At 34.3% G+C, this 14,639-nt stretch overlaps 2 protein-coding genes across 8 annotated transcripts in view; one reads left to right on the top strand and one right to left on the bottom strand.

The window, feature by feature from the left end:
• Positions 1-11,041, bottom strand: part of LOC126849250 (Kv channel-interacting protein 1) — a 51,644-nt gene extending 40,603 nt beyond the window's left edge. Inside the window, exons 1-2 of one of the 7 annotated variants that reach the window (XM_050590926.1) lie at positions 10,755-11,041; positions 6,659-7,074 (exon numbers count right to left, since the gene is read on the bottom strand). In XM_050590926.1, coding sequence (XP_050446883.1) covers positions 6,659-6,823 — 165 coding nt within the window. In that variant the 5' untranslated portion in view covers positions 6,824-7,074; positions 10,755-11,041. Of the gene's footprint in view, positions 1-6,658; positions 7,873-9,204; positions 9,273-9,816; positions 10,441-10,754 lie in introns of those variants that run through there. The other 6 variants (XM_050590928.1, XM_050590922.1, XM_050590924.1 and 3 more) reach the window with 6 other exon arrangements.
• Positions 11,042-12,631: 1,590 nt separating this feature from the next.
• On the top strand, positions 12,632-14,609 carry LOC126849229 (ADP-ribosylhydrolase ARH3-like). The gene is made up of 6 exons (XM_050590889.1): positions 12,632-12,840; positions 13,045-13,202; positions 13,492-13,728; positions 13,832-13,941; positions 14,028-14,238; positions 14,357-14,609. Exons 1-5 carry the CDS (start codon positions 12,678-12,680, stop codon positions 14,200-14,202), a joined length of 843 nt encoding a protein of 280 aa, XP_050446846.1. The 5' UTR covers positions 12,632-12,677; the 3' UTR covers positions 14,203-14,238; positions 14,357-14,609.
• Positions 14,610-14,639: the final 30 nt, after the last annotated feature.

Raw genomic sequence — 14,639 nt, 5'->3', positions numbered from 1 at the left:
ATCTGTCTCTCTCTCTCTCTCTCTTTTTACAAATTACTTGTTCTTTTTTGTTTTTTTTTTTTTTTTTGCAGTTGATTTTAGGTATTCATGATCAAAAATTTTGTCAAATTAGGAAAAATATTAATTACAATTTTTTTACTATTTTCTTTCATGACGTCAAAAACTATATTATTTTGTGATAATTTAATTGTTTTTATAATCTGGATTTATTTATTTAATTTTTCGAACAGTATAAACATAAGAAATATTTTTATTTTGACAATTTTTTTGCTACTATTCTACAGCCAACAGATTTTTAAATAGAAACTGAGCGTCAAGTTATATTTTTTGTTGTTATGAAATTTGATTTTTTTTTTCCTTTTTCTTAATTGACAAAAAATATTTTCCTTATTAAATGTCTTCGTGATTAATTCCTTATAATTATATCTATGTAAGCATTTGATAAAATTTCGAATAAAAATCGACACACTCCAAAGAATCCATCATTTGCACATTTTGCGAGCAATGGTGAACTCTTTACACACTTAATATCCCATAAATCCGTGTACATACGCGTCGATCGATATAAGCATAACATGCGCAAGGTCGCCTTGAACAAATATGACTATCGACTCGCATAAAACAAGCGTGAAGTATTGCGTCTTTAAAATCGAGCAATACGAAAGAAAAAAAAAAATCGCGCACGATCCATCCGCTCTACCGAGCGGAATGAAAGGATCGTAAGTTTGTTAAGCTGTGTAATTTCCGCTGGACGTCGATTTTCAAGATAGACATCGAATACGAATCGCATTAGCATAACGCAGCTGTAACTGTCAAGCCGCGATATTACGTATTTCTCGATGTCCTCGTCCCCGGATACACGACTTTCCGTGCTTGTCATCAAACTACATGTAGAATCCATTACCCCCGCGGGTCCGTAACTTCCGTATTATTCGTATTATTCCCACGAGATGATTGTTAATTTACGCGATTAACCGCGATTAATACGCCACTTAAAGATAATCGCGTTAAAAGTTTCAGCGCAATAAACGGCGATTTGCTTGAAAAGAAAGCGAATGGCACTTTGTTTGGGAAAAAAAAAAGGAAATTACTTCGAAGAGTTTGCCGCGAGGAACCTCTTACTAAATGCAATTCCATAAAAGTGGAACATCTTGTACGAGTCATTAATTTCGGGCAAAATCCACTCTCTTTGCATACGCGAAGATAAAAATACCGTTATCGCCTCGTCCATAATTTTCAAATTATGCGCTACACGGAGATCGCGAAAATCATAATATAGTTCGATTCGCGGACAGCTTTTAACCGGTGGAACGAGGTTCTCTCGGATAACTCCTGTGTGCTCTGACAAGGAATTAATTCCGGTCCCCCAAGCTATGTAATATGCTATGTTTGCGCCTTTGTAGACACGTGGTAATTCAACACGTCTCGCGCATATCTTGACAATCCGCCCTTACGCGAGTGTCGCGACGGGTTGCGGTTGTGTACGAAATGAGCTTCGTAATTGGATCCGTTTGATGCTACGCGCGACTAACTCGATTATTATCGACGCGAACGTTTATCGGGAACGTGACGAAAAAGAAATAGGAAACTCGATGGAACCATAAGACAGAATATAGTTAATAATTCAACGCGTGTCAGCGGGGAAAGTAATATGATTTCTGGAAGAGTGAAAAACCACTTTGCAAAACTGTTCACGATGGATGCCTTGAGGCAAATAAATTGAGCGACGAAATGTAACGTTTTCATTTTAATGTAGAAGAACAAGATATACAGAGTTGCACAATATTTTTATATAATCTATAATAAAAAAAAAAACCTGAAATAAGCATATAGTATTATTCACTTCTCCGACATGTCCAGAATTCGCAGATAAATGTGGATTGCGTGTATTAGTCGATACGAAGGAGCAAGATTATGAGCGTTCTTATGAGATCTTTCGCGGGCTGATCTATATATCCGCAACACAATGACATGCGATATATAACGGCGGATCCATTCAGACTATACCGGCCTTCCTCTCATTATTCAAAAGTTCGCCCTATCGTCGCCCTTTGTCAGCTGACAATAATTATGAAACACATTGTCTCAAGAACGCGATTGTTTCAGTTTTCTCTCTCTCTCTCTCTCTTTGCCTTTCTTTCTCACATTCTCGAAAACATCAAAAGGTGAGGCGACGAATACATATCCTCGTCCTTGTCCTCGATGAAAAAGAAAGCACTCACTCTGTACTCTAGAATGCATGCTCGGTACAAAAGATTCAATCGGACAATCGCGTGCAACGTCGTTAAAATCGCGATTGCGCGAAGGAATGACCATGAAGAAGCATCGGAATTTAGCTCGCGTTTATACGCCATCTTATGCACCCTCGCGATATATGCGCTCTATTGTGTAAGCAGCTGCTGAATAAATTAGCGACCAGACAGCTCGCCATGTTTCGCTAAGTAAATTGAATCATCGTGAATAGACTTAAATTTTGCAGCGAATTGCTGAACTCTCAATACGCGTTTACATAATTTTTGCTTTTAAAATTATTAAATGTAAAAGGTATAATGAAAAAAATAGAAGAAAAGGAAGAAACAAAAAATTATTATAATATTATAAAAAATATTTATAAAACCTATTTCACATTCCTATGAAAAAATTTGAAGATAAATATATAAATAAATAAAAATCAAGAATCTTTATTCACAAAGGAAAATTCAGCAAAAGAAACTGTGCGTTTTGAAAGCCCGGTATATCCTAGGCGCTCAAAGGTATTTATGTATTTGGCTTCAAAATTCGAAATATTGCAGATATGCGGCGCGCATTCGACGAAAATATATAGCGTTTCGAATATATGAACGGTGGAAATGTTACCTACTGCATGTTGTATGATTATACTTATGTCAAGGTACGAGCAAATGAACTGAGTTTTCACAGAAGTTGAATAAATAGTCTAAAAGTCGAGGGCGATATAAACGGTGCCCTTGTCGAGATATACAACTCACTCTGGTTTAAGTATCTCGATAAATATTCGGAACACGGGCGCGCGCACGTGTTCCGTAAATTTATCTTTCCTAAAAAGTAAATTCCATAATATATATATCGCATTTCTAAAAAAAAGGTTAAAGAAACAGAATATTTCGACAAAGCACGTGCGTCATATGAAACCTTTATGCTGTAAGTAATAGAATCTAAAAAAATGTTTGCGAAAATATGTAGAGACATTTTCTTGCATTTTTTACGTATCTATTTATCCATGCAACTCTCGTCGCGTATTTTTCTCTGCCTCGCGCTAATATAAATCGACATAAATGCGACAGGTATGTCAACACGCGACATGTTTATCAACGACCGCATTCGATATTTCGCGATGTATTTAATAAACCGCTTTGTCTCCGTTACTGTTTTTGCCAATATTATATTATCATTTTCGTTATTATAAATTTTATATAAAAGTAATGTGTGTCATAACATTTAACGTTATTTTTGATTAAATGGGAAAGCAAAATTATGGATACATATCGCGAACACACGCATCGAAACAGAAATAGAATAATTCCCTTTCGTCAGCCTTCTTTCCCGAAAAAATATATTTAATTCAAACGTAGCATTATTACAATTATTCTAATCACATTTTGCAAAATGCAATTCTTACGAAAACAATCTTTTACATGTTCCGTCTAACGCAATCACGACTATCTCGTAGGTGATTTCCCGCGAGCAAAAATGCCCAAGAAACACATCCACTTTTGCGAGACGGTATTCCCGTGTTCGCGATAAATTCAAATAGCTGTGCTGGGATAGACCTTATTTTCCTACAGTCTCTGAAAAAGGGATGTTATACCTTGTATGCGCGTGACATGGCGTCTCTTTCAAATTCCAAAACCGCATCCATCCGGGAATAAATCTCGATAAACGAGGACATCAAGGAAAATACGTAATTTTCGTGCATGGCGGAATTTTACACGTGACGTACTCATCAAACCATCTAGATATGTGTATCCAAGCGCGAAACACGTCAATATAAATACATACGAGAGGTGTCGTCATAGAAAAAAAAATAATAATAATAATATTTATTGACAAAAGATGAAAATCTGACAATAAAATTTGGTGACATTTACGTAAAAAAGAAAGAGAAATTTATTTAAAATAGTTCAAATTTATGAAAAAAAAAAAAAATCCGAACGTGGTAAATGCGGAGACAAGTCTTCGCGCGAATTTACATCCTCCAGACAATTCCCTTTCGAAGACGAATGATTATAATCAGCGGTTTTAATCACAGTATATAGAGACGCGCAGCTTCGTCGGCGCAGCACATCTTTTCCAGGATAGATCGTATAAAACAACCGGCAGGGCAACGAGAGGGGAGCTTGCGAGGATATTTACGTTGGCGAGCCTTGAAGAGAGACCGCGCGCATCGGCTCAGGTGGACTGGCCAGCCATTACCTTACACGTCGCACGCTCAACGTCGTGTCGGCCGGTGCGAGCGCACTCGCTGGTAAATATTTTACAAGAATCGCAAAAGTGACGGACCGCACCGGACCTCGAAGCTTTGAGCTTTATCGAACCGTGCGCCAGCAAAAAATTATGCATCCAGGTGATGAGGAAAGCGCGAATTCTCCGATATTCTCTACATGGATCCACTTACACGATATGAATGAAGAGCCCCGTCACACGCATGACGCAGTTACGTGCACGCAGGGAGGGAACACATGCGCGTGTAATTTCGTGCTAAAATCGCGGATATTATCTTCTCGATACCCGGTCCGCGAATGTTTCAACTGTACTTGAGATAATATTTATAATAATTAATAATAATATACTATATATAATAATAATTAATAATAATATATTATAATAATTTATAATAATATACTCCAAAAAATATTTTATTTTTATTAAGAGAATACACTTATTATAGTATGTATATTAATTTTTCTTATATCCTATTTTTTCTATATTCTAAATAATTTGTAATATAGAGATAATTAAAAAAACGTATAAAATTTTTACCTTGAGGTTTTCAAATTTTTAATCAAAGTTATTTAACTGTCAGCGCACGAATATTTACAACAAAAGTACAAATAAAATAGAAGTGTATGTGTGCTTTACTATTATTATTTATTTGACAGCATGTTATATTGTTCTTATGGGAAATCTTATTTCGATATTATGGGAAAGTATGATGTAGTATATAGCGACTATGAAAATCCATTGTAAACTTATTGCATCTATCGAAAAGATACAACAGAACAATGAAATGCGGCCGTATAGATTGGGGATACAGGCTATCAACTAAAACCATTCTGTCTACATTCGAACATATTTCTCGTTTAATAAAACGTGGCTATATACGAACGCGTTTCTCATTTAATATCAAGTCTATATCGCGCATTGTTTCTGTTATCTATCTACGCAAGTAAATTCTGTTTCCTTTCTGTTGTAACAGGATATTATATTTAATAGTTTTACGGATCGATATAAATGCCTTATGTCCCATACAATCAGTCTTCCGCAATTTATACTTCATCTATAGATGTCGATCCACCTTACATTCCGCCATAAAAAATCGCAGTTAATCAAGCGTTAATTATTACATTCATTATTGCTTTAATTAATTTTCGAAAATATCTCGAAAATGTCGACTGATCTGTTTACGATTAAAGGCTCGCATTATGTAGGTTTGTTTTTTAAATTTGTTTTTGTCGCGAATTGTTGGGAACACGAGTCGAAGAGATTCGACGATGATGCGGCAAGTCAATTGGCAAGAAATACTTTTTACTGATGATCGTTCGCGCCCAGCGGCATTATATCAATTATTTATAATCATCAATTCATTCACGTAATCGCGTTAACACAATTTCTATGGAATGTCCGTGAATATAATCAATACTTTGCGGGACTATCTTTAATAAAGAAGGAGTTAAAAATACAAGCTGCGAACACTGTCAGCTATCGCGCACGTTGCTGTAATCTTGACGACGTCAAACAAAACAATAGGTCTCGATAGAATTCCAAGTTCAAACGATAGATTCCACAATTAGATATAATTATACGCTTGATTATTTTCTATGAAATTTGAAAATATTTTCTAGCTAAATGTTTGAAGATACATTGAAAAATAATAGAATTTGAGGATTAATAATTTTTCGGCTCATTAAATATTAAGATAAGTAAACTCAGAAGCTTTTGAGATTTCCGTTTTTGAAACTTAGTTTTTTTTTAGATCCTGAATGTCATGGACTAGAATTGCGAAACTATGCAAGAGTGGAGTAGAAGGAACATTATTCGAGAATAAATTGAAGAAAAACCTCCCTTGGGTATTATACAAAAGAGCTACGTGGTATACATAGTTATCAAAACCCGGTAATGAAAATAAATCAATGATGGTAAATTAATGATGCTGCATAATAGTTTTTTGATTGGCACAATATTCTTCAATACAATAATTTTGATAGGAAAAAATAAATAATAATAAATTAACGCTTCTTTCGTACAACACGTTTTTTTTTATGGATGCATAAACTTGATGTCCTTTTTTTAATCTCCTTTAAAATCGTAAAAAATGTCCGAAAACATTTCTACCCCTTTTGCATAATTTCGCGTTTATGTCTCCCTCCTAGAGGAAGAAAATCGATAATGTTCCTAATAGGTTGAGAGAAACATTACATACCTGTTTGAAGCCGCGATACATGACTCGGATCTCCTGGCGAGAGAACTTGGTCTGTCGTAGAAGCTCCTCGATAGGCACCGGCCTGGTGGTCTGATGCCTCGCCCTCGTGCTCTCGAACTCGAAGAACGCCTCTTCCGGTCCTGGCGAGTCCGGTGGGGTCGCCATGACCTTTGATCCTGCCGCCGCCTAAATTGTCGAGGATCCAACAAGACGGCAAGCGGCGGCTCCTTTTTCCGCGCTTCCTATTCCCTCTATATCCGGTGTCCCGTGAGGTCACACCATCATCGTCGTCGTCGTCGTCACGTTTCCCGTCACCATCGTGCGTTTTTTTTTTTTATCGATCCGCGTCTCACTTTATTTTCTTCTCTCGATCTCTGCGCGTCTGTTGAAACGTCAAACTTTCTTTCTCTCACTCTCTTGAACGAAAAAAAATATCTCCCACGTGATTCTCTTCTCGTACGAACGAACCGTGTGCGTTCAGTTGGTAACGGGCATGTAATGTAAAGCGTGTGTATTTTTAACGTTCTAATTAGCACACTAATAAACACACGATGTGTTTATCGATTATATTAATATTCCCTCCAATCGAATAATTAATTTCGTTTTACATTTGAACGAAATTATGAAGTTATGAAGTGTACCCAAAGGGAACGCGGCTGCACGAAAAATTTGCACGAGAGAGATTTTCCTCCGAAGTAATATATTCCATCTTTATATTAAGAACATTTAAATTTTCATTTTATAATAAATAATATAATCACAATATAATTATATGGAAAAAAATTCTTATACTTTTATTATATTTACAAATTAATATATTTGCTACCGATTAATATATTTGTGAAAATTTAACATCGCTTCAACTTCGTTTAGTATACCTCCGCGCGTGCGTTTCGAATAGAAATCATTACCTTCGAAATTATTTGCATTAGAAAAATCGTGTTATATTATTTTGCATTTGCTGAATATTCTGAGAATTTTACAAAAGCGAATATTGAAATGGGTCGTCGCGAGCTTTGAGAAGAGAACTCACTTTGTGGTATTTGTTATTTACATCGGTAATGGCGCGCGAATTCTCGCCGCTTGGCATAAGTCCCATGTGAAAGAAAGACATTATGAATAAAAATGGACTTGGACGAGACATAAGAGCGGAGAAATCTGATAATATATACGACCTTCCTTGAAGTGCTTCAAGTTCCTCGCGATCCTAGGATAAACCCGCTCGCCCCACCCTCCCCCGCTCCCCTCATTTGATAGTGGCGTGCATACGCGCTATTAATCACTATTAAGTAAGAACATAAGCTGAAGCTGCATCTTAGATCTAGATTTCGGGGTCACTCCCGCGAAAAAGATTGTAAAAATAGCACGGCATAAGACGAGTGAATATCGCTCGCATAAAAATCGATGACTTCGCAAAAGGTTGCCAAAACTTCAAAATCGATTCGGGGTGCGGTCGCTTGTAATTTATTGATAAAAGCCAGAAACGCATTTCTTTCGTAAGATTAACAGCGTAGAAATCTCCTCTGATATACAGAACCTCTACTCTCTCTTTCTTTTTATCAGATTACTTCTTTCCCAGCGTAGGAAGAAGAAATACGAGAAAAGATAGAAGGAAACTTTTACATCAAATTATTATTTATCTATTAAGTTAATAAAATTAGCTTGGCAACTTTTCTTAGATAGTATATAAAAAATATGTACCTTTCTCTACATGTGATTTATTTCTATTTAATTTAAAATTTTTTGGCATTATGAAATATTCATAATTTACGAGAATATTAATAGATCATTAATAATAAAAAATAATGTGGGTGGTAATTAATATTAATGTAAAAAGATAAAGTATAATAAAAGGATAATAATATTACGAAGAAAACCGTTCCACTCTTGCGGTGCAATAACTTTTCGCGATATACTACTTTAATCAACGTTAATAGATACGGATTTTTAATGGAAAATGTTAAAGATTAATGTCAAAATATTTATATCGCGATGATCGAGTAGATATAATAATGCGCGGTATATGGGGTCAATATTGTATGGTGTATAAATAAAGCTCTTCGTCGTACATGTGCTTAATGGCGCGGCAAGAATTACAATGGTCAATTATGTAAATTAACATTTGAGAAAAATGTTAAAAGATGTGACAAGAACAACAATGCATTACATCAAAAGTAAAGTCTTTGGCATTCAACAAATCTTTGAGTTTGTGTTTCGTTGTGTGTCGCCAATTATTCCAATGCATTCTATTTTATTAATTGAACAATTCTGGAAAATTTATATTGACAATTGTAGTATAGTATTTGAAATTAATACATAATTATTTAATAAAGAAAATTATGTAGTCCGATAAATTTTGGCCAAATGACTAGATTTCTTATCGTGAAAAGAAATTAAAATGTGGAATGAAATATTACAGATTGTCAATGATGAAATAATGATTTCATAATTTGAATATAAGGTCATATATAAATTTTTTTCGTATATTCGACAATGCAAATTTAAAAGTACTTCTTTCTGAATCATGACTACGAGATTTTAGCAACCTGTTGTTATTTCCTATAGTTACGCGTCAATTGCTCAATGTCAACTCAATTGTGAATCTTGAACTCTCTCTCTCTCTCTCTCTCTCTCTCTCTTTTTAATTATGCAAAAAATTTTTTCCAGATTTTCTCAGATGAGATTTGCATTTCAAAATCATCTGTTTCAATTATCATAATATAACATATAACGCTGAGCGTACAAAAACAAGAAAATCTGCCTTACATTTTCTGGCGTAACGTATAGAGTATCGCTTCTCGCCTAAAACTGAACATTACAGTTTGATTAATGGATATTGAGCTACTAAGCGCAAGAAGAGAGCATCTATTATGAAACATATAATGGGATATTACCAAAGAGAAATCTCTCGCGTGCATTAGATGCTGCAGAGTACATTTAAAAAATTTAATTAATTTGCAATTTAATTTAAAATTTATCTGATCTTTTTCTTACTACTGTTTCTATCATTTAAAAAATCATCATTGTTAATATTAATATCAGATTGAAAACTTTAAAATTTTAAACAAGCTTTCCAGAAAGACAAGAAATATTTTCCATATGACGATAACAACGCCATTTTCATAAAAAATAAAGATTGCATATTCAAAAATTGTCACCTGTTAACGAAGGGAATGCGTTAACGATACAATACTGCGATAACGAAGTGTGATAAGTCCGCGGACGACTTCTTATCGGTCCACAGCAGCTGAGAAAAGAGGGATGGAAACGCGCGCGTATCCTACCGCGAATTTTACGTTCGGTCAACGCGCGAGGATCGCGGCGACGATCCGAGGAACGAGAGGCAGCAGCGGCTCGCACGCGGCTGCATCAGCGGCAGCGGCGGCGGCGATGATGATTGTCGTCGATTCGAGCAGGTGAATCACTCGGCGACGCGGTTGACGACCCACTCGCCGTCGAGCGGGAAAACGGCGCGGCGACGAGACACGAGGATGTCAACTCGCCGATCTCCATAACATGACCGCGTCGCGCCGATTCTTAACATCGACGCTTACCGATCATTGTCCGATGTGAAAGAGGGAAAAGATACGAAGAAGAAGAACGAGGGAGAGAGAGAGAGAGAGAGAGTGAGTGAGTGACAACGAAGATATCTGAAAATCTCGCGATGCACTACCGATGTCCGCCCGCGGAGGGTTGAAAAATCTTACGGACGCGAGCCCGACGACAGAAACAATCCGAACGGATACGCGACCGGCGGTACACTGGTCGTCCGGATAGAGCGCGCCTAGACAGCACGGCCGCCGCCCCTCATTGGCTGAGCGCTTCGGCCAATCGCGACTCAGCGCCCTCAACGGCACCGGCGGCGGTGGCGCGTCAAACTACTGGCAGCCGACTACCATAGATGATAAAAAGCATAGATTACTTCTATTCAATTGAATTTACACCTTTTATATTGCAATAAAAAAAAATCTTTATCCCATACTATAGCTATCTCTCTTCGAACTACTTGGAGCTCGCTATCCTTTTCTAATGGGCCGATGCGCCGAAAGCCGTTGCCTTGAATTCGATACTTATCAAAGCAAATCAATATACTCACAATACGATCGGAAAGACGTGGCTAATTACAATCACACAAAAAACTAATCATCACGATTTGTCCTCATTTTTCAGCTGATGCTCCATTGCCACTCTGCCCATTGCCGCACTCTGTCGCTTGCGCTCTTGTTTCCACACTTATTCACTCGCACGAATAATTGAATTAACGCAATATAATAACCCTCCATTGCGATATTTTCGATACTGCATTCGCGATATATTCGCGATTGAACGGATAAATCACGCGAAACGCGGCGATCGCTCGTCTTGCATCGCGCGACACGTCCGACATCCGTTATGTGCGACTTGATAGCTGAATTTTCCTGCGAAATGTTTGAACTATGTGCCAATTCATGCCGCTGCCTGATAGGTGGATCGCTGTGATGTCTTTCATTCGATTTTCAAAACGAAGAATGTCAATCATGAATGATCTCATATAAATTGAAATCTTGTTGAAATTTGTTATATTATATAATATAATAGTCACCTACAAATATATGTAATCACATAAATATGACATATATGTGACAAAAGACAATAATTTGAATAAATCCACTTTTAAATAATATCTACTGTGCTTGTTCTTGTTAAGAAATTAATTATTTTACATGTGTAAATATAATTATCATTTACGATAAACGAATAATAAAAATCTTACATATGCAATTCTTAATAATTTTTACATTAATTTATACATCAAAGCTTTATAAATTGTGTGCAACATATTGTTATTTATATTATAGAAATCAATTCTCTATATATATGCATAATATATATCAAACACTTTTATTATATTATATTATTATCACGATGCATGTAAAAAATCGGTAAAAAAATTAATGAATTTTATAGTATATATAATTGTATTCATAATTCTTCCCAATAATTAGCGTAAAATAAATTAAAATTACATTTTTCAATATAAAAATCGTTATTTTTATTAAAATTTGCGCGACAGAGAGGAACTTCAGCTATAATTAAAAAAAATAAATTAGATCTATATCTTATCTCCGTTGCAGTAGATCCCTGCAATTAGTTCGCGTAATTAATTAACAGAGGAGATTATATTAAGGTAGCTTTAACCTAGCGGTGTTTTCCCATTTAATCTCAACTTGCGGCTTTACGTTAATTAATTGCTCGTTTTCGACTAGATGAGCATCATGCACATTTTATTAGTAAGGAGATATGATCGCGCAAGTGTTCCTCGACAACGCAATAATTCTGAATCTTACATGTAGTTAAGCGTCGGTTTAAAATGTTTACATCAAATTTGTATCGAATTCTTTCCGCAAAAATTCGATGTTTTTATAATAGTTGAGAGAAGCAATCAATATACATACTCCAATAATGTGCTAAATAGAAAAAAGGTTCCAGGAAACCGTTCAGTTAAAAATTGTACAATGAGTATAGTAAAAGAATATGCCATTCAATTCCTTTGTCTTTTTATTTCTAAAAGTTATGTACAAATTTTTGGTAACTACAATAAACAGTATTGATATTTTTAATGATCTTTTATTATTGTGTAACATAAATAATGAAGCTTTACTGGAAGTAGGACATATGATAAGAGCCAATCATTCTAGAAAAACAACCTCATTTAGCTACTTTTTCTAATATAGTACTAATAATTATAGTACTAATAATAGTAATAATTTATTTTTTTCTAATCGTCTTTCGAACCATGATATTTTGTGAATTTAAATATTGTAATTTATATTTAAAAATTTTTATAATATATTATTAATATTTTAATTTATTTTTTAGCGCGAAAACGTCTAATGTCAGTCATGACATAGTCAGTGTATAGATGAGCTTTCTCTTTCACACAATGCTCATCGAATGTGATGTGATGACATCCATAAAATATTTCGAGTCAGATTTAGTTAGGTATTTGCATGTTTTACATACATATGTAGTGTCAAAGATGGATTTGGAATTATTGAAAAGTAAATTTCGCGGTACAATGCTGGGCGTTTTAGTCGGAGATATTCTTGGAAGTCCATATGAGGGCAAAAAAGTCATATCAGCTCGCAAGAAAATCTACTTGCAACGAAGGCTCGATATGTTGGAGGGAACAAAGTTCAGAGGTTAGATTTATTCCTTTGAATTTTTTTTTCATATTTCGCGCTAACTATCGCTGCATAAAACTCGTACATTGGTTTTATATATATTTTTTCCTATATATATATATATATATATATATATATATATATATATATATATATTGTTTTTAATACGTTTAGTAAAATAAATCAATTTTTTTTAATATATGAAAAATCTTTTAATTATAGAGCCTGTCATGGAATTCACAGATGACTCGGCAATGACCCGCTCTTTAGCTGAGTCCTTGATTGAGAAACGAGATTTGGATATTATTGATGTAGCAAAACGATTTGTGGAAAGTTATTACCAAGAGCCTCATCGTGGTTACGGAACTGGTACTATAACTGTTAGTGTTGTAGTTTTAGCATTTATTTATGTAGTTTTTATCTGTTTTTATTTTAAAATAGTTAACATTGCATGCTATATAAATATATAAATTTATATCATACATTCAAATTTGTTTCTGATTCAAATTTAAATATATATAGTATATGAATATAAAATAGTATATTTTTATATTTATAAAAGATATTATTTTCTACAATTGTAATTATAATTTTTTATAACTATAGCTTATATAATAATACATTACTAATAAATTAATAAATTAAATTAACAAATTCTTCTGTGCATAGGTACTTAAGAAACTAAGGAAATTAAAGAATAAAAAAATTGAGCCAGGAATAGATGTGAAAGATCCAGCAAAGGCTATATTTGATGGTCGAGGTTCTTATGGTAATGGAGGTGCAATGAGAATTGCACCTGTATCATTGTTTTCGTACAACAATTATGATAATCTTTTACATTATGTGAGAGAAGTGACACAAATTACACATGCAAATGAATTGGGGATAAACGGTGCTATATTACAAGTAACTGCAGATTGATTTGTATTAATAAAAAGAAAAAAATGCCTGCATTTAATATATCTATATTAATAGATATCTGTCACATAAAAGTTTGTTGTTATCATAGGCTATAGCAATTCAACAAAGTCTGTGCTTATATCCTAGTGAAGAATTAAACATTTCTAATTTTATCGACGATCTTATAAACAAAATGGATAAAATTGAGGTTGGCGAAAGGTATGCGTATATTATTAATATGCATGGTATAATATATATATATGTATATTTAAACAAAAATTTTAATCATAGTATTTAAATTATAGCCAGCCATATAAAGAACGATTAAAAATAGTAAAGAATCTGCTTTCCGAAAATGGAGGAGAGCCTAATGAACAAAGGATAGTTAAAGAACTGGGTGCTAATGTTAGAGCTTTAGAATCAGTCCCTACTGCAATCTTTTGTTTTTTAAAGGCACAAAAACGCATAAAAAGAGTATAAACTAATAATCCTGTCAGAAGAGCAATTCAATATGCTGTAAGTTTAATAAATTTCATAAAACTATATGGCAGATTAATTATATTAAGTGCACAGAGAAATATTAAAAAATGCCATTTTTATTGGATTTTAATATTATATCTTTGTTATCTTAAAGATAACTTTAGGAGGCGATACAGACACAATTGCTAGTATGACCGGCGCGATAGCAGGTGCTTTATATGGCTATGAAAAGTTCAGTCGACTGCTCTTATCACATTGCGAACAGGCAGATCGATTTGAAGAACTGGCTGACGAATTGCTGGATGTAGCAATATCTAAATCATAAATAGATAAATATTATATATACAAAAATTATACATGAGAAGATAAAGTGAGAATTTGTGAAAAAATGTTAATGGGAAATTATATAAGAATATTTAGATATTATTAATATTTAG

Source organism: Cataglyphis hispanica, chromosome 4 (genome assembly GCF_021464435.1).
Source record: "Cataglyphis hispanica isolate Lineage 1 chromosome 4, ULB_Chis1_1.0, whole genome shotgun sequence".
In the NCBI taxonomy this organism is placed as follows: domain Eukaryota; kingdom Metazoa; phylum Arthropoda; class Insecta; order Hymenoptera; family Formicidae; genus Cataglyphis; species Cataglyphis hispanica.
The sequence above is the reverse complement of the archived record's forward strand: the minus strand, read 5'-3'. Positions and strand labels throughout refer to the sequence as shown.